At 44.3% G+C, this 26,266-nt stretch overlaps 1 protein-coding gene across 4 annotated transcripts in view; it reads left to right on the top strand.

Annotated features, from left to right (window-relative positions):
- The first annotated feature begins 1,487 nt into the window (after positions 1 to 1,487).
- The window catches only part of CFAP263 (cilia and flagella associated protein 263), a 32,282-nt gene continuing 7,503 nt past the window's right edge, over positions 1,488 to 26,266 (top strand). The window contains exons 1-7 of one of the 4 annotated variants that reach the window (XM_086350925.1): positions 1,488 to 1,733; positions 5,739 to 5,865; positions 6,947 to 7,108; positions 12,437 to 12,604; positions 13,368 to 13,448; positions 16,586 to 16,741; positions 20,135 to 20,242. In XM_086350925.1, coding sequence (XP_086207051.1) covers positions 5,773 to 5,865; positions 6,947 to 7,108; positions 12,437 to 12,604; positions 13,368 to 13,448; positions 16,586 to 16,741; positions 20,135 to 20,242 — 768 coding nt within the window. In that variant the 5' untranslated portion in view covers positions 1,488 to 1,733; positions 5,739 to 5,772. The remainder of the gene's footprint in view (positions 1,734 to 5,738; positions 5,866 to 6,946; positions 7,109 to 12,436; positions 12,605 to 13,367; positions 13,449 to 16,585; positions 16,742 to 20,134; positions 20,243 to 26,266) is intronic. The other 3 variants (XM_086350926.1, XM_086350923.1, XM_086350924.1) reach the window with 3 other exon arrangements.

Below are 26,266 nucleotides of genomic sequence, written 5' to 3' on the forward strand. Positions count from 1 at the left end.
AAGAGATTGCAGCGACAGAGTTACAGGGCAAGGAATGCCAGGGATTGCTGGGAAACATCAAAAGCTAGATAGGATTCTTCCCTAGAGCCTTCCAAGGGAGCCTGGCCTTGACAACCCCTTGATTTTGGACTCCTAGCCTCCAATATTGTGAGACAACAAATTTCTGTTTGTGGCAGTTTGTTATGGCAGCCTTGGGAAACTAATTGCAAGCACTATCTCTGACTTCTAAACTTAGGAAGTCAAAGGTACCCCTTTCAGTTATAACAAACAAAAATTTCTCCAGATACTGCAGAATGTCTCCTAGTGGGAGCAGGGGATGCAAAATAGTTGCCCCTCAGCTCTCGTTAAGATCTGCTAAGCTGATGGGGCAAAAATGGTGAGAGGACCAAGCAGAGTGGTCTTGGTGAAAGTCTAATGGTGAATGGTGAAAGTCACTCAGTCACGTCCGCGTCTTTGTGACCCCATGGACTATACAGTCCATGGAATTCTCCAAGCCAGAATACTGGAGTGGGTAGCCTTTCCCTTCTCTAGGGGATCTTCTCAACCCAGGGATGGAACCCAGGTCTCCCACATTGCAGGAGGATTCTTTACCAGCTGAGCCACGGGGAAGCCCAAGAATACTGCAGTGGGTAAGCCTATCCCTTCTCCAGGGGATCTTCCCCACCCTGGAATTGAACCTGGGTCTCCCACATTGCGGGATGATTCTTTACCAACTGAGCTATCAGGAAAGCCCAGGCAACTCATCTAAGCTACTACATTCCTCAGTTTCCGGATCTGTAAGAGGAAGAGAACAACACCAACTTCATAAGACTGTTTTGAAGGTGAAATGACTTGATGACTATAAAGTGGTGTGAACCACAACACTGTCACCACCATTACTTCAGGTTGCAGCAGTTAGTTTAGGGGCTATCTCCTCATTTAACCAGGAGCTCCTTGACGTACTGAATGGTCTGCTCCATACATTCCCCCCATGATACTCAGGATCATATACTAATATGATCAATGCCTATTTAGAAATGTCTTGAGTTTATACCCATTTAATAATCAGCCAAGTTTTTCCCTTCCAGGAATGCAGATTATTGGTATCCGAGAGAAGCTGCAGTGAGTGTGTATGAAGGTCCAGATGGTGAACAGAGTAGAGGCCTCACAGTGAGGTGGAAGAAGGAAGGCACTCCTGCCAATTCAATGAACTTTAGGGGTCTCAATTTCTCCATTTGGAAATCGAGAATAGATACTATTACAAGGTTGTTGAAAGGATTTTTATAAACTATGCTCAACGTGGTGCCGAGGGTATTAGTAACTGCTGAGCAAACAGCTGTTATTATCATCGTTTTAAGAATACTGTTGAAAAAGTAAACACGAATGAGCCTAGGTATCTAGTCCAAGGCCAGCGATTTCGCTTTGGTCTGCTCTGGGCTGGCCGAAGCGCTGGACTGGGCCTCGGAAAGCCCCGCCCCTCCACTACCGCGTCGGGTCGCCCTGGCAACGCACTGCTTGGTCGCAGCCCGAGAGACGCGGTCGCTGGTCCCAGGCGCTCTTGGCCACAACTCGGTATTGACCAGAGTAGCTTCGGCAGTGATGACGGACGACGACTCTGAGACTTCTGCCTCGGAAACACAGGCCCAGGAAGAGAGCGATCTGCCTGTTTTCCAGTTGTGTGGGCTGGTGGAAGAGCTCAGGTACCCGCCAGCCGGATTCTGAGGGTGGTCCCTACTCAGCGTGTGGGCTCCGAGGTTGGTCCAGCATGGAGATACTCCCAAGTCCACGCTGAACACTGAGGAAACTGAGACCCGCCCCGCCTCCCCACCCCCCCCACCCCCCCCACCCCCCCCACCCCCCCCACCCCCCCCACCCCCCCCACCCCCCCCACCCCCCCCACCCCCCCCACCCCCCCCACCCCCACCCCCCCCCGTCCACGCTGAACACTGAGGAAACTGAGACCCGCCCCACCTCTCCACCCCCCACCCCCACCCCCCACCCCACCCCCCCTCTCCACCCCCCACCCCCCCTCTCCACCCCACCACCAAAAAGTGGTAAAGGCGCCTACCTTTGCTCTTTATTCCCGTGTCTCCACCTTCAGGGGACTAACAAGCCACTGATGGAGACAAAGATGCGAAGCCTAGAGGGTGATTGGTGAAGCTAGAGCTTCAGCCTGGTGGGTCTGTCTGGTGCCACGCTGTGTGCTTAGCCACTTCTCTATTGTGCGATGACAGCTTGGACCAGGTGACCTCTAAGTCCCTTTCCAATGCTAAGATTCTATAATAAAATTAAGATGGAAGCAGATAGAAGGGAGGCTACTGAGATACTTTTAGTATGAAGCAACATACCTAAACCAGAGTATAAGTATAGAAGTGAACAGCAAAGAAGGACTAGCCCAATTTTCTATATTTTTAGCAATCTGTTTTAATATCTACTATGGCAAGTAAATTGGATATCAAGTTCTATGAGGTAATTGAGGTTAGTTGTACAACTTACTGATTTCACATAGAACACCCTGGCCTGGCAGTTGAATAGCTGTTACTGCAAAATGTTTATAAATAGTTTAGGTCAGAATTGAGGTATTATTACTAAAACAGCTACAATCTTGAGTGCTTATTATGTACCAAGTATTTTGCACATATGAACTAATATAATGACAAAATAACCCTAGTAAGATGGTGAGGAAACAGACACAGAAGTTAAGTCACTTTCTTACAGTCACACAGCTAGTCAGTGGTAGAGCTAAAATTAAGACTCAGATTGCACTATTGTATGTAAATTACATAACTAATAAGAACCTACTGTATAGCACAGAGAAATCTATTCAATGCTCTGTAATGACCTATATGGGAATAGAATAAAAAAGAATGGGTATATGTATATCTATAACTGAGTTTGCTGTAAGCAGAAACTAACACAACTTTGTAAGTCAACTGTATTCCAATAAAAAATTAATTAAAAAAAAGACTTTGGTGCAACTCCACAGCCTACACTGGGAACATGACATATGCTGAAAAAGAAAGATGCTTTGATGTATCAGGCTTTTCTGTTGAATCTTTCCCACTAATATTAAAATTCAGCCAAACAGGATTTTCAACACAGTAAACAGATGTTTAGCTCAATAACATATGAAAATATCAAAGCTGTTCTCTCTCTTATATACACTTACATACATATGTGTGTATTATATTGTTGCTGTTCAGTCTATAAATTGTGTCCGACTTCTTTTGTGACCCCGTGGAACAGAAGGAGCCTGGCGGGCTATAGTCCATGAGTGCATACTAAGTCGATTCAGTCATGTCCGACTCTTTTCGACCCTACAGTCCATAGGGAATTTCCCAGGCAAGACTACTAGAGGGAGTTGCCATTTCCTTCCCCAGAGGATCCTCCCCACCCAGGAATTGCACTCACATTTCCTGCACTGGCTTATGGGTTCTTTACCATTGATGTATTATGTGAAAGTGAAAGTTGCTCAGTCATGTCTGACTCTACGACACCATGAACTATATAATCCACGGGATTCTCCAGGCCAGAATACTGGAGTAGGTAGCCTTTTCCTTCTCCAGGGCATCTTCCCAACCCAGGGATCGAACTCAGGTCTCCCACATTGCAGGCAAATTCTTTACCAACTGAGCCACCAGGGAAGCCCTATACACTCATATGTAACATACGGGTATGTTATATAAGTTGAAAGGGTCACAATCTTGGCATATACAGGATAAACTAGCTTTGTCATCTCTAATGTTTAAAAACCATCTGTTCAAAGTCTTTTATAATAGACTTCTAGAGAATAATACTTCATCCACTGGGTGGCTGGAAATAAAAGAACTGAGAAATATAAACCAAAGTAAACCTCTGAAGATTGTGGATGTGTGTAACTTCAAGAATTCTGTAGTGGACTTCCCTGGTGGTCCAGTGGTTAAGAATATCCCTGCCAATGCAGGGGACACAGTTTTGATCCCTGGTCTGGGAAGATTCCGGGGAAGGCAATGGCACCCCACTCCAGTACTCTTGCCTGGAAAATCCCATGGACCGAGGAGCCTGGTAGGCTGCAGTCCATGGGGTTTCGAAGAGTCGGACATGACTGAGCGGCTTCCCTTTCACTTTTCACTTTCATGCATTGGAGCAGGAAATGGCAACCCACTTCAGTGTTCTTGCCTGGAGAATCCCAGGGATGGGGGAGCCTGGTGGGCTTCCGTCTATGGGGTCGCACAGAGTCGGACACGACTTAAGCGACTTAGCAGCAGCAGCAGCAGCTGGGAAGATTCTGCATGCCACGGAGCAGTTAAACCTGTGCGCCACAACTACGGAGCCTGTGCTCAGGAGCCCGAAAGCCACAATTACTGCTGTGCACCTAGAGCCTGTGCTTTGCAACAAGAGAAGCCAAGGCAGTCAGAAGCCTATGTACCACAACTGGAGAGAAGCCCCTTGCTGCAACTAGAGAAAGCCTGTTTGCAGCAACAAAGACCCAGTGCGGCCAAAAGTAAAATTTAAAAATAAAATATTAAGTATTAATTCAGAAGGAATTTCACAAATTGGTTAGAAGATACTTGAAGATGAAACTTGTACCAATTTTCAGTATATAGGCATATCTCATTTTATTGCATTTTGCTTTATTGTACCTTACAGACATTGTGTTTTTTACAAAACAAAGGTTTGTGGCAACTCTGCATTGAGCAAGCATATTGATGCTATTTTTTCCAACATCATTTGCTCATTTTGTGTCTCTGTCACATTTCCATGATTTTTTGAAATATTTCAAGCTTTTTCTTTATATTATTATATTTGTTATGGTGATTTGTGGTCACTGATTTTTGATGCTACTATTGCAAAGATTATGACCTGCTGAAAGCTCAGATGATGGTTAGTGTTTTTTAGCAATAAAGCATTGTTAATTAAAGTATGTACTTTTTTTAGACATAATGGCATGCACACTTAGTAGACTACAGTATAATGTAAACATAATTTTAATGCACCAAAAAACCAAAAAATTCATTTGACTCACTTTATTGCACTATTTACTTGATTGCAGTTGTTCGAAACTGAATCCATTATATCCCCAATGTATGCCTGTAATCCTAGTGCTCTGAACTTTATGGCTCATTGCTGCTGCTGCTAAGTCGCTTCAGTCGTGTCCGACTCTGTGCGACCCCATAGACGGCAGCCCACCAGGCTCCCCCGTCCCTGGGATTCTCTAGGCAAGAACACTGGAGTGAGTTGCCATTTCCTTCTCCAGTGCATGAAAGTGAAAAGTGAAAGTGAAGTTGCTCAGTCGTGTCCGACTCTTCGAAACCCCATGGACTGCAGCCCACCAGGCTCCTCCGTCCATGGGATTTTCCAGGCAAGAGTACTGGAGTGGGGTGCCATTGCCTTCTCCTTATGGCTCATTAGATGTATATTAAAAAAATATATAGAATATGTAAATAGCATTTACTGTGAGCCAGGCACTGTCCCAGAGTCTTTGCTTTCCTTATCACAACCCTCAAAGATAGGTGCTATTATTATTCCCATTTTACAGATGAGGAAAGCGAGGCACCAGAAGTTAAGTATCTTACAAGGTCATACAAAGCTGCTGCTTTGCTGCTAAGTCGCTTCAGTCGTGTCTGACCCTGTGCGACCCCATAGACGGCAGCCCACCAGGCTCCCCCATCCCTGGGATTCTCCAGGCAAGAACACTGCTAGCAAGTGTTAAATACTAGGTACTTGGGATTTAAACTCCAGTTGGTGGAACTTTCTCAAGGGCACCCTCTGTTTTGCAGCTATGGAAACTCTGCTCTCAAAACTGAGACGGAGATGTTTGAAAAATATTATAATAAACTGGAGCTCAAGGATCAGCGACCTCCACGATTATCAGAAATCAAAATAACAGGAGCAGAAATTGCACAGGTATGCAAGGGAGATCTAAGAATTCTTTAAAGCTCTTTGCACCTTTAGATGCAAGTAGCATTTGTTATCTGCCTTTGCTGTGCCCTTCTTGGCCAAGTGGCATATGACTTTCTCCCTGTTCTAATTTTGGTTCTTTTCCCTCCAAGGTTTCTCTTTAGATTAGGATTGACATATATATACTACCATGTGTAAAATAGATTGCTAGCAGGAATCTGCTGTATAGCACAGGGAGCTCAGCTCAGTGCTCTGTGATGAACTAGAGGGGTGGGGTGGAAAGGGTGAGAGAGAAGCCCAAGAGGGAGGGGATACATGTATACACATAACTGATTCACTTCATTGTACAGCAGAAACTAACACAATATTATAAAGCAATTATACTCCATTGAAAAAAAAAGGAAGCTGACTCAAAAAAAATAGTACAGGGTAGGGGTCTATCTTTTGAGGATCAAACAATGCCATCTTCAGGTCCACACATTTTCTGGGTCACCTGCTTTTGACCTTAGGCTTCATTGCCCTGGTGTTGCTGTTCAGTCGATTAGTCGAGTTCTACTCTTTGCGACCCCACGGACTGCAGCATGCCAGGCTTCCCTGTCCTTCACTATCTCCCAGAGTTTGCTCAAACTCATGTCTGTTGAGTTGATGATGTCATCCAACCATGTCAATGCTTAGGAAATCCAACATTTTTGTCTGGTTTTTGCTGAAAACCATGCCCCCCAGTGCATTTTCTCTTTTATATCCAGCTCAGGAAGCACTGAGCTCTTACCCTGACACTGATTTGATTGCTAGTCTATAGCAATTTGCTTTAGTTCAGGGTTTCCCCACACTCAAGACACTTCCCCTTATTTTCAGTTCATTGTCAAGCATAGACCTTTGAAGTATTTTGTGCAGTACCTTAGGTTGACTTGTGAAATGAACATCTCCTCAGGCCCAGTGTCCAGCACCATTTATCATGGAGTTGGTTTGCTCTGGCCATCATTCAGCATTATTTCTAGCATGTTCGAGTGGTTGTTTTGATACCCACCTTGGGTTGCTTTCTTACCAGTTCCTACTTGACAATGGCTTTGTACTGCTTGTGTTACAGTTACGAAGCAGGCGTAAATCCAAGTCCCGCATGGGCATGGAACGTGTGATGGGCCTTAGTGTGGACCAAAAATTGGAACTTGTGCAAAAGGAGCTGGAAGACACAAAGGATGAGATCAGGCACATGAGAGCGAACGCTGAGCGGGACCTACAGCATCACGAGGTAGACCTTCCAGTGGGCCGTCCTCCCTGGGCTCCCCGCTTCTGCCTCGGCAAGAAGTATCTTTAGTATGTTCATATGATTGTTGGTGCTTTGAGAGAAACACACTCGGATAAAATAAACTGAGGACCTACCTTTAAGGAACTTACCACTTGCCTGAGGGGATATCAAATTTTAAACTTTTGGTCTTTCCTGGTATTCCAGTGTTAAGAATCTGCGTTCCAATGCAGGGGACACAGGTTCGATCCCTAGTCTGGGAAGATTCCATGGGCCACAGGGCAGCTAAGGCCCTGCGCCACAACTACTGAAGCCTTAGGGCTCCAGAGCCTGTGCTCCATTGAGAAGCCCATTGCACTGCAACTAGAGAGAAACCTCTGCTTGCTGCAACTAGGGAGAGCCCTCATGTAGTAACAAAGACCCAGCACAACTAAAAATAAATAAATAAATAAAATTAAAAAATTTTTTTTAACTCTTTAAGTGAAAAATTTCAAAATACACAAATGTAGAGAAGCTAGCACAGTGAACCCTTATGCATTCAACACCCGCACATAGCAGTCATCAACATGTGGCTGCTCTTGTTCCCTCCATAACCCTACCAACTTCCCACTTGTAACTGGCCACTGGGTATTATGAAGGGGATCTTACAGATACTGTTTATCTGTAAATATTTCAATATATGTTTCTAAGATATGGATTCTTTAAAAAAAACCCGTTATCAATAACCATCAGTTCAGTTCAGTTGCTCAGTCATGTCCGACTCTCTGAGACCCCATGAACTGCAGCATGCCAGGCCTCCCTGTCCATCACCAACTCCCGGAGTTTACCCAAACTCATGTCCATTGAGTCAGTGATGCCATCCAACCATAAATGCTCTTAAAAATTCAGAATAATTCCTTAATGATATACAGGGCTTGAGGTTTAAGTCAGTGAGTCGAGTGAAAAATCCCTTGTCACCTTCCATGGGTTGCATCCATGACCATGGTTCACGTCATATGGGAGACCAAGGTGGTCAGTTTTCCAACAGGGAAGAAACATCACTTTCATTTGGTTGCCAATAGGATGAAGTTGCTGGCTTGCATTTGATAGCCATCTTGTATGAAAAAAATAGATGTTTCTGTTCTATTTCTAATTTTTTTCCATTTCTAATGAAGGCATCATATTCATTTCCTTGAAAGGGACAGATAGTGAACTCATGTCTCCATTAATAGAACCATCTCTATGGCATAAACCTCTCCTGCCCTTCCCCCTCTCTCCTCCTTTCTCTTTCCCAACATGCTGCATTGAATTCCAACATGTTAAAGGAGCTCAGGATGTGGTAGCATTGTCCTCACATGCTGAACTATGTGATTAAACGTAACGGTGTGGGTTAGAGTGGTCAGAGAAGACATGTTGGGGAGGTAGGGCTGGACATAGGACTTGACACATGAAGAATGACGGCAATTGTTTAAGGAATAGGAAAACAAGGGCACCCTAAGTAAGGTGAATGACATGAACAAGGAAGTGGAGGTGGGAATGTTCACAGCAAGTTCATAACCCTGAGGAGGTTGGTGTGGTTAGAGAAGAACGTGCTTTGGGGGATGTATTAGGAAATCAGGTTGAGTAGGCAGAGGGGTTTCTCTCTGATGTCTTAGAAAGCAGGACCGCAGTGAGGATAATTGAGCAGGAGAGTTATGTATCAGTTCATTTCAGTTGCTCAGTTGTGTCTGACTCTTTGCAACCCCATAGACTGCAGCATGGCAGGTTTCCCTGTCCATCACCAACTCCTGGAGCTTACCCAAACTCACGTCCATCGCGTCAGTGATGCCATCCAACTATCTCATCCTCTGTCGTCCCCTTCTCCTCTCACCTTCAATCTTTCCCAGCATCAGGGTCTTTTCCAATGAGTCAGTTCTTCAGATCAGGTGGCCAAAGTATTGGAGTTTCAGCTTCAACATCAGTCCTTCCAATCAGTATTCAGGACTTATTTCCTTTAGGATTGACAGGTTGGATCTCCTTGCAGTCCAAGGAACTCTCAAGACTCTTCTTCAACACCACAGTTCAAAAGCATCAATTCTTCAGTGCTCAGCTTTCTTTATAGTCCAACTCTCATGACCACTTGAAAAACCATAGCCTTGACTAGATGGACCTTTGTGGGCAAAGTAATATCTCTGCTTTTTATATGCTGTCTAGGTTGGTCATAACTTTTCTTCCAAGGAGTAAGCATCTTTTAATTTCATGGCTGCAGTCACCATGTGCAGTGATTTTGGAGCCCCCCAAAATAAAGTCTCTCACTGTTTACCCATCTGTTTGCCATGAAGTGATGGGACCAGATGCCATGATCTTAGTTTCCTGAGTGTTGAGTTTTAAGCCAGCTTTTTCACTCTCCACTTTCACTTTCATCAAGAAGCTTTTTAGTTCCTCTTCACTTTCTGCCATAAGGGTGGTGTCATCTGCATATCTGAGGTTATTGATATTTCTCCCGGCAATCTTGATTCCAGCTTGTGCTTCTTCCAGCCCAGCGTTTCTCATGATGTATTTTGCATATAAGTTAAATAAGCAGGGTGACAATGTACAGCCTTGACATACTCCTTTCCCGATTTGGAATCAGACTGTTGTTCCATGTCCAGTTCTAACTGTTGCTTCCTGGCCTGTATATAGATTTCTCAGGAGGCAGGTCAGGTGGTCTGGTATTCTCATCTCTTGCAGAATTTTCCACAGTTTATTGTGATCCACACAGTCAAAGGCTTTGGCATAGTCAATAAAGCAGAAGTAGATGTTTTTCTGGAACTCTCTTGCTTTTTCAATGATCCAGAGGATGTTGGCGATTTGATCTCTGGTTGCTCTGCTGCTGCTAAGTCACTTCAGTTGTGTCCAACTCTGTGTGACCCCATAGACGGAAGCCCACCAGGCTCCCCCGTCCCTGGGATTCTCCAGGCAAGAACACTGGAGTGGGTTGCCATTTCCTTCTCCAATGCATGAAAGTGAAAAGTGAAATAAAGTCACTCAGTTGTATCCAACTCTTAGTGATCCCATGGACTGCAGCCTACCAGGCTTCTCTGTCCATGGGATTTTCCAGGCAAGAATACTGGAGTGGGGTGCCATCACCTTCTCTGTTGCTCTGCCTTTTCTAGATCCAGCTTGAACATCTGCAAGTTCATGGTTCATGTCCTGTTGAAGCCTGGCTTGGAGAATTTTGAGCATTACTTTGCTAGTGTGTAAGATGAGTACAATTATTCAGTAGTTTGAGCATTCTTTGGCATTGCCTTTCTTTGGGATTGGAATGAAAACTGACCTTTTCCAGTCTTGTGACCACTGCTGAGTTTTCCAAATTTTCTGGCATATTGGGTGCAGCACTTTAACAGCATCATCTTTCAGGATTTGAAATAGTTCAACTGGAATTCCATCACCTCCACTAGCTTTGTTTGTAGTGATGCTTCCTGAGGCCCACTTGACTTTGCATTCCAGGATGTCTGGATCTAGGTGAGTGATCACACCATCGTGATTATCTGGGTCATGAAGATCTTTTTCGTACAGTTCTTCTGTGGATTCTTGCCACCTCTTCTTAATATCTTCTGCTTCTGTTAGGTCCATACCATTTCTGGTATGGTATACCTAACACAATCTAAAGATTGTGCCCATCTTTGCATGAAATATTCCTTTGGTATCTCTAATTCTTTTGAAGAGATCTCTAGTTTTTCCCATTCTATTGTTTTACTCTATTCTTTGCATTGATCACTGAGGGAGACTACTTTCTTATCTCTCCTTGCTATTCTTTGGAACTCTGCATTCAAATGGGTATATCTTTCCTTTTCTCCTTTGCCTTTTGCTTCTGTTCTTTTCTCAGCTATTTGTGAGGCCTCTTCAGACAACCATTTTGCCTTTTTACGTTTCTTTTTCTTAGGGATGGTCTTGCTCCCTGTCTCCTGTACAATGTCACAAACCTCATCCATAGTTCTTCAGGCACCGTCTATCATATCTAATCCCTTGAATCTAGTCACTTCTACTGTATAGTCGTAAGAGATTTGATTTAGGTCATACCTGAATGGTTTAGTGGTTTTCCCTACTTTCTTCAATTTCAGTCTGAATTTGGCAATAAGGAGTTCCTGATCTGAGCCACAGTCAGCTCCCTGTCTTGTTTTTGCTGACTGTATAGAGCTTCTCTATCTTTGGCTGCAAAGAATATAATCAATCTGATTTCAGTATTGACCATCTGGTGACGTCCAAGTGTAGAGTCTTCTCTTGTGTTGTTGGAAGTGGGTGTTTGCTATGACCAGTGTGTTCTCTTGGCAAAACTCTATTAGCCTTTGCCCTGCTTCATTCTGTACTCCAAGGCCAAATTTGCCTGTTACTCCAGATATCTCTTGACTTCCTACTTTTGCATTCCAGTAATGTATAGAAAGTAGCATTTAAGGTGGATAGATGTTCTGGCCTGTGAGATTTATGGGGAAGGAGGAGGCTATGGCCAGATGCTGGCCAGCAAAGGAAGATGCTTTTGGACCTTGGTGCCCAGTGAAAGAGCCTGATCAAAGATGATTTGCTCTGTGGCTACTCATTTTATTCTTTAAAATAATATCTTCATGTTTGCATTTTTAAATTTAAAGATAATCTCTGTTGTAGCAAAATTTAAACATGCAGGTAAGCTAAAAGAGAAACATTTGAAAACATCCACCAAGAGATAATTACTGTTGGTTCCTGTATTTGTCTCCTAGAGTTTAGGTTTCCTATGTATATGTGAATGTCTTTATAAAAAGGTATCTATTATTTTGTGAACTGTGTTTTTCACTTACAGTGTATTGTATTTCACTTACAGTGTCTTTCTGTATCAATACATAGATTTGTTATTACTTTTTTTTTTTTCAAATTATAAAAGTACATAGTAAGAGTACTTCTCTGCCTCCCTCCTAGTCCATCTTTCCAGATACAGCTGTGGTTATTGTTTTGGCATATAACCTTCCAGATATTATATGTGTGTATATATATATGTGATATGGTATATATATGATATATGATATACATATATATATGATATGGTGATATATGATAGATATTAGTGTTATAATTTTAATGATAAATAACATTTCAGATAAGGAAATACATATTTCTGGAGATACTCGAGGCCCTTTTTTGTTTGTTCTTCCCCTTTATATATATAGATACTGTAACTTTTTTGAGGCATGCTTTTTAATAACAAGGTTCATATGGTCCCATTTGTATCTTCAGGGTATCTTTCTAAGACTAAGAAGAAACGTTAGGCATTGGGACCCAAATAGGCCTGAGACCTTAGGTTTCCTTAGATGGATATCTCCTTGAGAAGTTTTGCAAACTGTCCTCTCTTTGCACTGACTCCCCCAGGCTATCATCGAGGAAGCTGAAATTCGATGGACCGAAGTCCAGAAAGAAGTGCATGAGTTTGAAAAAGATATTCTAAAGACCATATCCAAGAAGAAAGGGAGTATTTTGGCCACTCAGAAAGTGATGAAGTACATTGAGGACATGAATCGTCGGCGAGTGAGTTGGCAGGTGGTTAGAGCTTAGAGAGGGGAATACTTTCATGGAACGATGACACAGAAGTGGTCCACGTGAGGCTGCCCCACTCCGTTTGGTCCACCATAACAGTTGCCCACATATGAACATTTTTTGTGTCCCTCAAAGCGTGTGTGTCTTAAAATGCAAGTTTATCAAAGCCAAAATCAAACAGGCAGAATGGATATTCATAGTTATCTCAGATCAGCTTCTTCCTTTTAATTTTCTTGTTTGTTTCAAGACCTGCTGTCTTCTTGAGAAAAGTGTGAGCCTGTTTAGTCAGGTGATTACATAGTGTAGGACAAATAAACCTTAATTTCTTTGAGTTCCATTAGTGTGAGAATGAGACTAATGTTCCTTTACTTTCAAAGATTTTGTAGCCTATCAAGCTTTGGATCCTGCAGATAGGTAGTGGTACTAACCCCAACATGTTATATGTAATAAAAAATTATGTAAATTACCAAGAGGGTAATAGATCAAGGAATCATAAGATCATTTTGTCAGGAAAGGTCCCTATATCCAACAATATACTCAAGTTATCTTGAATTTAAAAGTAATAGAAAATTTGTGTAGTGCAGACCCAGTTTCCTCTGCTTCTTGCTCTCGAGCAAGGATATCATAGCAACACCAGCTTGAGTAGACATCAAAGAGTTAAAAATAAGTGACTGCATGTTAGGGCTCAAAGTTTAGTTTTGCAGTGGCAGACCTGCCGATAGGGAAGAAGGAGGACAATTGATTAAAGTTTGCTTTTATTTTTAAGGATAATATGAAGGATAAATTACGTTTGAAAAATGTTTCGCTCAAAGTCCAGAGGAAAAAGTTGCTTTTACAATTGAGGCAGGTATGTGGATTTGTCTTTCTTTCTTTCTTTTTTTTTTTTAAGGTTACTGTAGTGGGTAGAACAACATCCTCCCAAAAATGTCCATGTCTCCGAATTCCAAAGATGTCAATGTCCTAATTCCTGGAGTCTGTGACTATGTTACTTTACGTGGCATAAGGATTTTGCAGGTGTGATGAAATCAAGAATGTTGAGATGGGGAGAATATCTTGGAGTATCTGAGTGGGTCCAATGTAATCACAAGAGTCCTTAGGAGAGGGAGGCAGGAGAGTGAGAGACAGAGAAGATGTGGAAATGGAAGCAGAGATCAAAGCGAAGGAAGGGATCATGAATGAAGGATGCAGACTGCCTGTAGCAGCTGGTAATGGCAAGGAAACAGATTCACCTCTAGAGCCTCCAGAATGAATGCCACCCTGCCAACTCCTTGGTTTTAAAGAACTGTTTTGGACTTCTGACCTCATGAGCTGTAAGAGAATACACTTCTATTGTTTTAAACCTCTGCATTTGTGGTCATCTTTTACGGTAGCAACAGGAAACTAACACAGTTTCTATGCTGATAAATCTGTAATGGAGCTGGCTTGAATTTAAAAGACCTTCATGGGGCTTCCCTGGTGGCTCAGTGGTAAAGAATCCACCTGCCATAGCAAGAGACACAGGTTTGATCCCTGGTCCAGTAACTAAGATTCCATATGCCGCAGAACAACTAACTCACAACTACAGAGCCTGTGCTCTAGAGACCGGGAACCGCAACTGCTGAGCCCAGGTGCCACAACGACTGAAGCCCGTGTGTGAGCCCTTGCTCCACGATAAGAGAAGCTACTGCAATGAGAAGCCCGCAAACTGCAACTAGAGAGTAGCCCCTGCTCGCCTCAACTAGAGAAAAGCCCCCACAACAGCAAAGACCCAGCACAGCCAAAAATACAGGAAGAAAACTATATGTAAAAACCCTCATGACATACTTGTTGACCCTTTTGGGGAGTGTGGCCTGGGTGGCACAGTTCGGAGTATGCTTTGCTGAGTCTTTGAGCAGCTGATCCAAAAGGCTCCTGATTAAAGGCAGACATGGCACAAGGCCTCTGGAATGTGGTTACATGGTTCCCTCCTCTCTGAGCTCAGTATTTCTGTCATTAACTCAAATGCAGGCACTGATGGCATAGCATCAGAGGTGGCCGCTGACAGTGACACAGAGTCAGGCAGGAGAGTTAATGTCTGGGGCCTGTGGGTTGATTGACTTGGGGTCCCAAAGGCTCAACAGGTTGGGGGCAACTTTAACACATGAGGTAACTAAGGCCAAATGTGAGCTCCTTCACTTTGATTCCCCCCAAATACCTACACAGGTCCTGGGTGGCTTAGTCGTGGAGCAGCTGATACAGTCAGTTCAGTTGGGGGCCATGCTGTGGCCTAGGCTGCACTCCACAATGCCACCTCCCTCCCCTCGCAAAGGGGTGGTCTCTCTGCCCTCTGTTCTGACGTTCTGAGTAACCCCACCTGGAGCACCGTGTCTCACGGAGAGCTCCACGCTTGAAGGAATCTGCAAACTAGCATCCACATAGGAGAGGGAACCGAGAGCACATCAGGGGACCTGGGACTCGTGGGGCCAAGGAGCAGGGGTCCATGCTGCCTCCAAGTGCTCTCTCTGGCTGCTGTGGGAAGGGACCACACCACTTGGGAGGGTCCCCAGGGTGGAGCCAGGGTGGAGATGTCAGCGAAGGAGAGTTGAGTTCAGTGGAAGAAAGAACATGGCCCCACCACGTTTTCAAGAATGTGCCTCCTGATACCGAGTTCCTGGTTCTCTGGGCTTCATGCAAGCTCAGGCATCCAGAAGCATGAGAGAGGAAGCAGATAGCTGACCTTGAACCTAAAAGCCATTGCTACCCAGAGATGACACTGACAGGGTCCTGTCCTCACAGGCTCACAGGGAGAGGTGATGGTGAGAAAAGGCGTAGATGTGTAACTGCTAGACGGAGATCACAGAAGCCACGACCAGGAGCCACAGAATCCAGAGACTGAGTGGAGGGAGGGGTTGCCTTCTGGTGTGGAAGATGGGAACAGTTTGAGCTGGAGGATGGGTCAAGTTAGGGCTTAAGGAAATTGTTGTGTTATTCGGGAGGAAGGGAAGAAGATGTCTTTTAGGAGGTATACAGCTTGAATAGCAAGTGGGTGAGGGGAGCAGTCCTGAGGTTGGCTTTTGTGACCACAGACGTGAGATGCCGTAGAGCTGATGGGACAGGTAAGTGGGGTGAGGGCTAGGGAGGCCACCCAATGCACTGATACACCCCCAGTGCAGAAATGTCATGCGACCAAAGGAAAGGCATTTATGTGCTGCTTATTCTGAGTTTTCCAGGTTAAAAACAACTTTTAATGGCCTCTTCCTTCACAGCCCTGTTGAGGCACCACCTCCTCGGGGAAGCCTCCCTGACCCGGCCTTGCATACTCTCCTGGCCTGCCTGAGGGGCTTCTGTTTGCGTGCTGCCCCTGTGTGTCCCACAACACCATGCTGTGATCTGCCTGTGAACTGTCATTGAGTATGGGAGTACTGTATTTACTCAGATCTCTATCCCTAGGGCCTAACACCATGCCTGGCACCAAGCAGATCCCCAATCCAAGTTTGTAGAATGACTGAATGATGACTGACTTCCAAAAGCTCACCTGAAATTGAATGTATGGCTATACAGAAGTCACAACCTCACATCATTTCTTTTTCTTTTTTGGCCATGTTCTATTCTTTATTATTATTGTTTTTTTTACTGGCATATAATTGCTTTACAAAGTTGAGCTCGTTTCTGCTATACAATGAAGTGAATCAGCTATACGTATGCATACACCCCTCCGGGCCCCCTCACCCCATCCCACCCCTCTGGGTCATCACGGAGCACTGAGCTGAGCTGCCTTGCTATACTGCAGGTTCCCACTAGCTATCTGTTTTACACACGGTAGCACATGTCGCTCCCAGTCTCCCAGTTCATCCCGCCTAGCCCTTCCCCCACTGTGTCCACAAGTCCTTTCTCTGCATCTGCATCTCTATTCCTGCCCTGCAAATAGGCTCCTCTGTATCATTTCTTTCAGATTTCACACTTACGCATTAATATATGTTTGTTTTTGTCTTTCTGACTTGTGACACTCTTCTTCCTGAGCTGTAGAAGGAGGAGGTAGGCGAGGCCCTCCACGACGTTGACTTCCAGCAGCTGAAGATCGAGAATGCTCAGTTTTTAGAGACGATTGAAGCAAGGAATCAAGAGCTGATCCAGATGAAGCTGGCATCTGGAAACACCCTGCAGATCCTTAACGCGTACAAAGTAAGGTCCAAGCTCCTGCCCCCATGCCTGGGGTTTCCTGTGCCACAGCGAGGTTCTGGGACATCACTGTGGCTTCACTGAGAGCCTGGGCATCCTACGCTCCCCCGAGAACCTAGGCATCCTACACTCCCCCGTTGCTCTCTGATTTCTCCCGATAAAGCCATATCTCCTGCTGTTGCTGCTGCTGCGTCACTTCTGTTGTGTCCAACTCTTTGTGACCCCAGGGACTGCAGCCTACCAGGTTCCTCTGTCCACGGGATTTTCCAGGCAAGAGTACTGGAGTGGGTTGCCATTGCCTTCTCCGGCCATATCTCCTAAAATCCCCCAAATGTCTCTATAACCCTGACTATGTGTTAAAACCAGTTGAGGAGCCTTTTTTTTTTTTTTTAAAAAAAAGATAGACACACTAATTCAACCCCGACCAATTGAATTAAGAGGTGAGAGCCATACATTTTTTTTAACTCCCCAGATGATTTTTATGCACTGTGAGTTTTAAGAACCAGCCACAATTAGGGCTGTATTTATTTTAGTCTGTAATAAGCACTTCCCTGGGGCTTCCCTGGTGGCTCAGTGGTAAAGAACTCGCCTGCCAATGCAGGAGACTTGGGCTCGATCCCTGTCTTAACAGGGAAGATGCCCTGGAGAAGGAAATGGCAAACCACTCCAGTATTCTAGCCTGGGAAATCCCATGGACAGAGGAACCTGGTGGGCTACAATCCATGGAATTGTAAGAGAGTCAGACACAACTGAGCAAATGAACAATGATAAGTACTTCCCTGCTTAAAACTCTGCAAAGGAAACCATCTTAGCTATAAATTAAAAAAAAAAACACCTACTAAATAATTCCTTATCTACACAGAACTGTTTTTGGCGAGAAAGAGGCAATATTGACAATTAAGCAGGGACTGTGGGCATGAGCATGGCCTGTCCCTGGCAGACCAGGCGGCCTGGTCACTCTACTGGCAACTGTCTGATGCAGTGGCCCATCTATCCTGCCCACTGGCCTGGGAGACAAGGGTGGTTTTTACAGAAGAACATTTGCAACTGATTTTGATAGAGAACACTCCCTTTGACACCCAGTTAAGTAAAATTGATTTCTCCCCTAGAAATTTCATTCTTCTCATTTGTAGACCGGTATCCCAAAATATTATACTTAATTATTTCATTTTGAATTTTATCAATAAAACAATTGTGGCAGTTTGTTTTCTTCTCTTGTTAATATAATTATACAGTGTCCTCAATTTTGCCTCTTGGCCTGCAAAGCCTGAAATATTTCCCATCTAATCTTTGACAGAACAAGGTTGCTGACCCTTGGCCTAGTGCCTTGGTGGCAACAGCGGCCATGGACCTAGGTAGCTCACAAGCAAACTTCATTTGGTCCACACGGTGTCATTTAAAAATGTGAATTCGAATGTGTTTATATTAGGCTTATGTTTGTTCAATGTTTTCCTTTTACAAATGAAAAACCTGAGGCTGAAAGAGAGAGAATAATTGCTGGATTCAAGCCACATGCTGTGACGGAGCTGGGGCTCCTAGTCCAGTGCGTGTCCCGCCTTACCCACTGCCTTCCGCTGGCAAAGTGTGTGTAGACAAGGTCACGCTTACATTCTGAAATTCTTGTGTCCAGCTGGAGAGCTGCGAGGTATGTGGTTACACCACACTGGACCTTGATCTGATCCTGAGGAATCAACTAAGTGGCCCAGGGCCAGTCAGGTCTTGTGGGGAAAAGTCAGGGCTTTGGAGTGGAGCTACTGGCTATAAAATACTAATATGACAGCCAGGCCCAGGTCTTGAGCTCCAGAACACGTAGTGCAGATTGATGGTGATACCCAAGCAGCTGGAACACAGGCAATGGTGGGCAGGATGGGAGCCATTCTGGTCAGAATCCCAGGGGCTAGGGTGCCTGTCAGCCTGTTGAGAATAACAGCAAGCAGATGGTGAAGCTGGGAGGAGACGCCTACAGGAGACCTATGGTGACACAGCCTGAAGCTGAGAGAGACACAGTTTGACTTTTCTGTATCTCAGTTCTCTGGTCTCCTGGGGAAAGCAGGGCCCAGCACTGGTGAGTTGTAGAGTCACGCCTCACGTGGGTTTGAATGGGGACTCCACTGGGAACTGTGGGCCGATGCTTCCCCTCTCAGAAGCAGGTTTTTGTGACTGCCCACCAGGACAGAGCTTGACTGGTCAGTGATGTGTCCCTAGCACTGAGGACAATGGCAAAGCAGGTGCTCAGTCAGAATTGTCAAAAAACTGCTAAAAATCCAGGTGTATGTTTATGGATGGATGGGCAACAGGTTGGATCATTTTCATTTTAAGGTCAAACACCCAAGTGTGAGACGTCATTAAAAATATGTAGAATGGGACTTCCCTGGTTGTCTAATAGCTAAGATTCCTTGCTCCCAATACAGGGACCTGGGATCGATCCCTGGTCAGAGAACTAGATCCCACATGCCTCGGCAGCTATAGAGGAAAGATCCTGCATGCCACATCTAAGACTCAGCACAACCAAATAAACACATATTTCTAAAATAATAAAAAAATATGTAGAATAATTTGCCTCTATTACTAAATATATGAGAACCTGGGCACACTAGGCCCAGGGCTAAGTGCTGAGGGTTTGGCCATGAAGGAGACAGACACAGTGTCTTGTCTTCTGTGAGTTTTATGATTGAGTCTCAGTCAAGGGAGCCCCTTGGGGCATCCCTAGTGGATCCATGGTAGCGAGTCTGCCTGCCGTTGCAGGAGACATGGGCTTGATTCCTGGTCTGGGAAGACCTCACATGTGAGATCTCACATGCTCACAGTAGCATCCACCTCTTTGTCCAAATGGTGGTGGTAATATGCCATGTGCTCTCCGTGTGTCAGGCTCGGCGCTCAACACTTTACCAGGATTTGTCTCTGTTAAGCCTTTCCTGGTGGCTCAGACAGTAAAGGATCCGCCTGCAATGCAGGAGACCCAGGTTTGATCCCTGGGTTGAGAAGATCCCCTAGAGAAGGAAATGGGAACCCACTCGAGCATTCTTGCCTGGAGAATTCCATGGACAGAAGAGCCTGGAGGGCTACAGTCCATAGGGTCACAGAGTCAGATACGACTGAGTGACTAAGCACCACAACCCTACAAAGCAGTCAGCCCAAGTCTAGAGAGGTTCTCTTAGTAAACGGAGGGGTGGGATTTGGGTCCAGGTGTGTCTGGGTGCTTTGCAGGTGGGAAGCCTCCCGAGGTCCTCTCCTCCCCTGCCTCTTAGGCACCAGGATTCTGAAAATCTGGAGTCATAAGAAGGACAGACGCAAGTTCCTGGATGGTCCTGATATTCTGCTGAATAAAGAGTTGTCTGTCTCTTTTTCCTATAGTGATCATCTTTGCTCAAGACTTCCCGTGTTGTTATATTGCAGAGCAAGCTACACCACGCCATGCAAATGTCCCTCAATCTGACCAAGGAGTTCTTGCTGAGAAAAGAGTTACTTGAAAAAATTGAAAAAGAAACCCTACAAGCAGAGGAGGTAGGCGAGGGTAAAACTCTTTCTGGTGTTTTTCTCCTTCTGTCAACAAGGACTTTGAGTCAGCCACCTTGGTTTTTGTCTAGAAAAGCCTAGATCAGAAAAATCAAAATAGTTCTGGGCCATCAGAGGAGAAAGTTCCCAGTCCATGGTGTTGGCATTTTAATTACTGCTGGGTTAGAATCTAGAGTCAGAAATCATCTAGAAACCACAGAGTCCAAATCACCCTTGAGAATTCCTTCCTTAAGTGATTCATAAGGTACCAAATTCAAAGTATAGTGTATTCAATCTGGCAAAAAAATGTACAATGCAAGTAATAATGTAACCAATATAAGAAAAAGAACACACAGCAAATGATAACGTTCTATGCAAAGGAGAGAAAGCTTTTTAGACGTGGAACTCTCACTTGGTACGATGGCTGCTCAGATGGTAGACTTGTGACCTCTGTCCCAGTGCACTCTAGGGCCTGTGGTCACCATGCGAACATCTGAGCTCCCTCCATCTGCATGGGGGTTGAGTGCTCTCAGTATTTTGCTGAGCACATAGAGGTGAATTCCCACAACCTAAATGCACCTGGGATTCTCAAAAGGGACTTTGGGGGTGAAGATGGGGGACAATGAGCCCTGGACTTGTATTCTGAAAGCCTGGCATCAAGTTTGGTGTTGCCAGTCTTTAGCCTTGAATAAGCCTTTGAAGTAGACAGAACTCAGTTTCCGCATCCAGGCAAAAGATGTCACAGCCTTTGTTGCGATGATCAGACAGGGTGCTTTGTGAACCTCTTACAACCATCCACCTGTTCAGTTATTACTATCATTGTCTCAAATGAGTCTGAAGTGTCCCTGACACTGCCTACAACAGTCCTGAAGCCACAGGATTACTGTATCTGACTCAGTTTTGCCATGGCATCCGCATCGTATTCTTGGTGGAGAGCCCAAAACCTTTGCAAAAAAAAAAAAAAGCTGGTCTCAGTACAGAGTGGCCTGTAACAAAGTCAAAGCAAAGATCTGGGTGTTCTCTCTATGTGGAATTCCTGTGGTCCTTCTTTGTTTGGGTTGATACTTCTTAGATGACAAGTAATATGTGAGATCAATCTTTAAAAGCCTGGCATTAACTACTTAGTATATTTTCATTTTCTTAACTTTTAAAAAAACAGCTTAATTGGGATTTAATTCATGTATCAAATAATGTATCAATTTAAAGTGTAGATTCGAGTGGCTTATAGTATATTCCCAGACTTGCATAACCATCAGCTTGAATATTTTAGAACATTTTCATCACCTCAGAAAGAAACCCCGGATCCACTAGATGTCCTTCATTTTACCTCACCTCATTCCCACCCGCCAACCACTCACTCACTCACTTTAGTTGCTCAGTCGTGTCTGACTCTTTGTGACTCTATGGACTGCAGCATGCCAGGGCTCCCCGTCTATCACCAAATCCCGGAGTCTACCCAAACTCATGTCCATTGAGTCAGTGATGCCATCTAACCATCTCATCCTCTGTCATCCCCTTCTCTGCCTGCCCTCAATCTTTCCCAGCATCAGGGTCTTTTCAAATGAGTCAGCTTTTTGCATCAGGTGGCCAAAGTATTGGAGTTTCAGCTTCAACATCAGTCCTTCCAATGAACACCCAGGACTGATCTCCTTTAGGATGGAATGGTTGGATCTCCTTGCAGTCCAAGGGACTCTCAAGAGTCTTCTCTAACACCACAGTTCAAAAGCATCAATTCTTCAGTGCTCAGCTTTCTTTATAGTCCAACTCTCACATCTATACATGACTACTGGAAAAACCATAGCCTTGACTAGACGGACCTTTGTTGGCAAAGTACTGTCTCTGCTTTTGAATATGCTATCTAGGTTGGTCATAACTTTCCTTCCAAGGAGTAAGTGTCTTTTAATTTTGTGACTGCAGTCACTACCTGCAATGATTTTGGAGCCCCCCAAAATAAAGTCAGCCACTGTTTCCTCATCTATTTGCCATGAAGTGATGGGACCAGATGCCATGATCTTAGTTTTCTGAATGTTGAGCTTTAAGCCAGCTTTTTCACTCTCCACTTTCACTTTCATCAAGAGGCTCTTTAGTTCTTCACTTTCTGCCATAAGGGTGGTGTCATCTGCATATCTGAGGTTATTGATATTTCTCCCGGCAATCTTGATTCCAGCTTGTACTTCATCCAGCCCAGCATTTCTCATGATGTACTCTGCATATAAGTTAAATAAGCAGGGTGACAATATACAGCCTTGACATACTCCTTTCCTGATTTGGAACCAGTCCGTTGTTCCATGTCCAGTTCTAACTGTTGCTTCCTGGCCTGCATATAGATTTCTCAGGAGGCAGGTCAGGTGGTCTGGTATTCCCATCTCTTTCAGAATTTTCCACAGTTTATTGTGATCCACACAGTCAAAGGCTTTGGCATAATCTATAAAGCAGAAATAGATGTTTTTCTGGAATTCTCTTACTTTTTCGATGATCCAATGGATGTTGGCAATTTGATCTCTGGTTCCTCTCCCGTTTTTAAAAACTAGCTTGAAATCTGGAAGTTCACAGTTCATGTATTGCTGAAGCCTGGCTTGGAGAATTTTGAGCATTACTTTGCTAGCGTGTGCTGCTGCTGCTGCTAAGTCACTTCAGTAGTGTGCGAATCTGTGTGACCCCTTAGATGGAAGCGCACCAGGCTCCTCCATCTCTGGGATTCTCCAGGCAAGAATACTGGAGTGTGTTGCCATTTCCTTCTCCAGCTAGTGTGTGAGATGAGTGCAATTGTGCGGTAGTTTGAGCATTCTTTGGCATTGCTTTTCTTTGGGATTGGACTGAAAACTGACCTTTTCCAGTGCCATGGCCACTGCTGAGTTTTCCAAATTTGCTGGCATATTGAGTGCAGCACTTTCACAGCATCACCTTTTAGGATTTGAAATAGCTCAACTGGAATTCCATCACCGCCACTAGCTTTGTTTGTAGTGATGCTTCCTAAGGTCCACTTGACTTCACATTCCAGGATGTATGGCTCTAGGTGAGTGATCACACCATCGTGATTATCTGGGTCATGAAGATCTTTTTTGTACAGTTCTGTGTATTCTTGCCATCTCTTCTTAATATCTTCTGCTTCTGTTAGGTAGCCACAGGTGACTACTAATCAGCTTCGTGTCTCTGTGAATTGGCCTTTTCTCATAGGGTCTTCCGGAGAAGGCAATGGCAAGCCACTCCAGTACTCTTGCCTAGAAAATCCTATGGATGGAGGAGCCTGGTAGGCTGCAGTCCATGGGGTCTCTACAAGTCAGACACGACTGAAGCAACTTAGCAGCAGCAGCAGCATAGGGTCTTCCCAGGTGGCTCTAGTGGTAAACAACCTGCTTGCCAATGCAGGAGATGTAAGAGGCGTGGGTTTGGTCCTTGGGTTGGGAAGATCCCCTGGTGGAGGGCATGACAACCCACTCCAGTATTCTTGCTTGGAGAATCCCATGGACAGAGGAACCTGGTGAGTCCATTGGGTCACAAAGAGTCGGACACAATTGGAGAGACTTAGCATGCCCACATGCTGCTTTGCAGACATATTCTTTACCACTGAGCCACCAGGGAAGCCCTATATATATAGTACCTCTATGTTTAACATTTACAGAAACTGCCAAGCTGTTTTGCAAACCGGCTGCTCCATTTTACATTCCCATCAAAAATGTATGTGTGAGGGTTCCAATTTCTGTACATCTTCACCAACACTTGTTGTTTTCAGGTGTTTTCTTCAATGCTTTGCAATAGGTGGGAAGTGGTATTGATTTGAATTTCTTTATGACTAACGACATTGAGCATCTTTTCATATGCTTTTTGGCTACAGGTCTGTCTTTCTTGGAAAAATGTCTATTCAAGACCTTTGCCCAGTTTTTTTTTTTTTTTAGATTTATTTATTTAATTTATTTTTGGCTGCACTGGATCTTTGTTGCTGCATGGGCTTTCTCTGGTTGTGGCGAGCATGGGTTACTCTTCAAGGATTTCTAATTGCAATGGCTTCTCTTGTTACAGAGCATAGGCTCTAGGTCCATGGGCTTCAGTAGCTTGAGAATGTGGGCTCAGTAGTTGCTGCTTATGGACTCTAGAGCACAGGCTCAGTAGTTGTGGTACATGAGCTTAGTTGCCACTTAGCATATGGAATCTTCCCAGACCAGGGATCAACCCCCTGTCCCCTGCATTGGCAGGAGGAATCTTATCCTCTGTACCACCAGGGAAGTTCCCTCCTTGAGTTTCTTTATCATCTTCATGATAGCTGCTTTGAAGACTTTGCCAAGCCCTTCTTCTGGATTCTCTGAAAAGCAGTTTATGTTGCCTCTTTTTATCCCTGTGTGGATCACATGTCCTTGTTTCTTTCCTATCTCATACTTTTTCTTGCAAACTGGACATTTTAGATAATATATTTTAGCAACAATATCTTGGTCTTGTTATTATTTTTGCTTGTTGTTTAGTGATTTGGCTGCACTATTGGGTAAAGTCTCCCTCTCCTGCTGTTAGTAGCCTCTGATGTGGCTCCTCAGAGGGTACAGCTCATGGATTCTATCTCCCTGACAACCAGGGTGATTTCAGCTGAGTTCTCTTTGACTCTTCCATCTTCCAGCTAAACCTCTCGCTGGTCTGCCTCTATTGGTACCACACGTAGCTGTTAGCCTCCATTCATTACTAGCTGATGGCTCTACTGCCTTAACACCCTGAGACATTAATTGCTCCACATTCTTGATCTAATTAACATCAGGCTCGATCACAGGGGTAAAGCATTGCCAGTCATTGAGGCTTGCTCTAACCCCATATTTGTTGTTTCAACTCTTTGCAACCCCATGCGCTGCAGCATGCCAAGCTTCCCTGTCCTTTACTATCTCCTGGAGTTTGCTCAAACTCATGTTCATTGAGTCAGTGATGCCATCCAACCATCTCATCCTCTGTCACCCCCTTCTCCTCCTGCTCTCAATCTTTCTCAGCATCAGGGTCTTTTCCAATAAATCAGCTCTTCGTATCAGGTGGCCAAATTATTGGAGCTTCAGCATCAGTCCTTCCAATGAATATTCATGGTTGGATTCCTCTAGGAATAACAGACTTGATCTCCTTGAGTCCAAGAGGCTCTCAGGAAGGCTCTTCTTAATTGTCTCTTTCTCTGGTTAAGTTAAAGATCTAACTGATCTACTTTTTGCTTGTTGCTACTTCTATGGAACTATCAGATTGATCTTAACCACTCGCCCCAAAGACCTCCACTGTTTCCCACAAAGTCCTTAGGCATGATCTCCCCACACTGTTCCAAGTAAAGTTCATTTCTTAGGCCACATTCCGGAGCTCTTTGTTTTACAGCCTCTCCCCTGCACCACTGCCCTGGAGCTGGGCATGGGAACAGTGGCCTGCCTTTCCTGTAGTTTCACCCTGCTCTTCAAGCGGGGTGCTGGGTGAGATTGCAGTTCCTGCTTTTCTGAACATACCCCTCATAGCTAGTACTTAATGCTTTAGTTCTTACTTCATTATATTCATCTCTGGTATTCTCTAATCATCATCCTCACAAGAGTGTCCACTGATGGTTCTGAATATACTTTTAGGTCTCCCCACACAGTCATGTGTCATGCTAAACAGATAGTAGGTATGCACTGTACACTTCCCGACAAATTTTTACTGCATTCTGAAAACAAGTTAATAAAAAATTAATTTTATTAGGTTGCCTTAAACTGAATTAAAATAGCACTTCTCAAACCAGAAGAAGACAATCAATAACTGGGGATCTTGTTACAAGCAGATTCCAATTGGATAGATGGCCTGAGACTCTGCATTTTCACCCAGTTCCCAGGTGATGCCAGTGTCGGAAGATGGTGATTGTTTTGTGAAGCAAGGAATCAAAATAACATACTTGGTTAGGAAGAGTCAGCATCATAAGAACATTAGTTCTATTTAAGTTGATCTGTGAAATAACAGTATTCCAATTAAAATAACAAAAGTTTTTGAAAGATTTAAATAAACTGACTCAAAAATTCTTTTGGAAAAATAAGAAAATTAAAATTCTTAATAAGG

The sequence above is a fragment of the Bos grunniens genome, chromosome 18 (genome assembly GCF_055505025.1).
Source record: "Bos grunniens cultivar Pamir isolate PY7600 chromosome 18, Bosgru_T2T1.0, whole genome shotgun sequence".
Taxonomy (NCBI): Eukaryota; Metazoa; Chordata; class Mammalia; order Artiodactyla; family Bovidae; genus Bos; species Bos grunniens.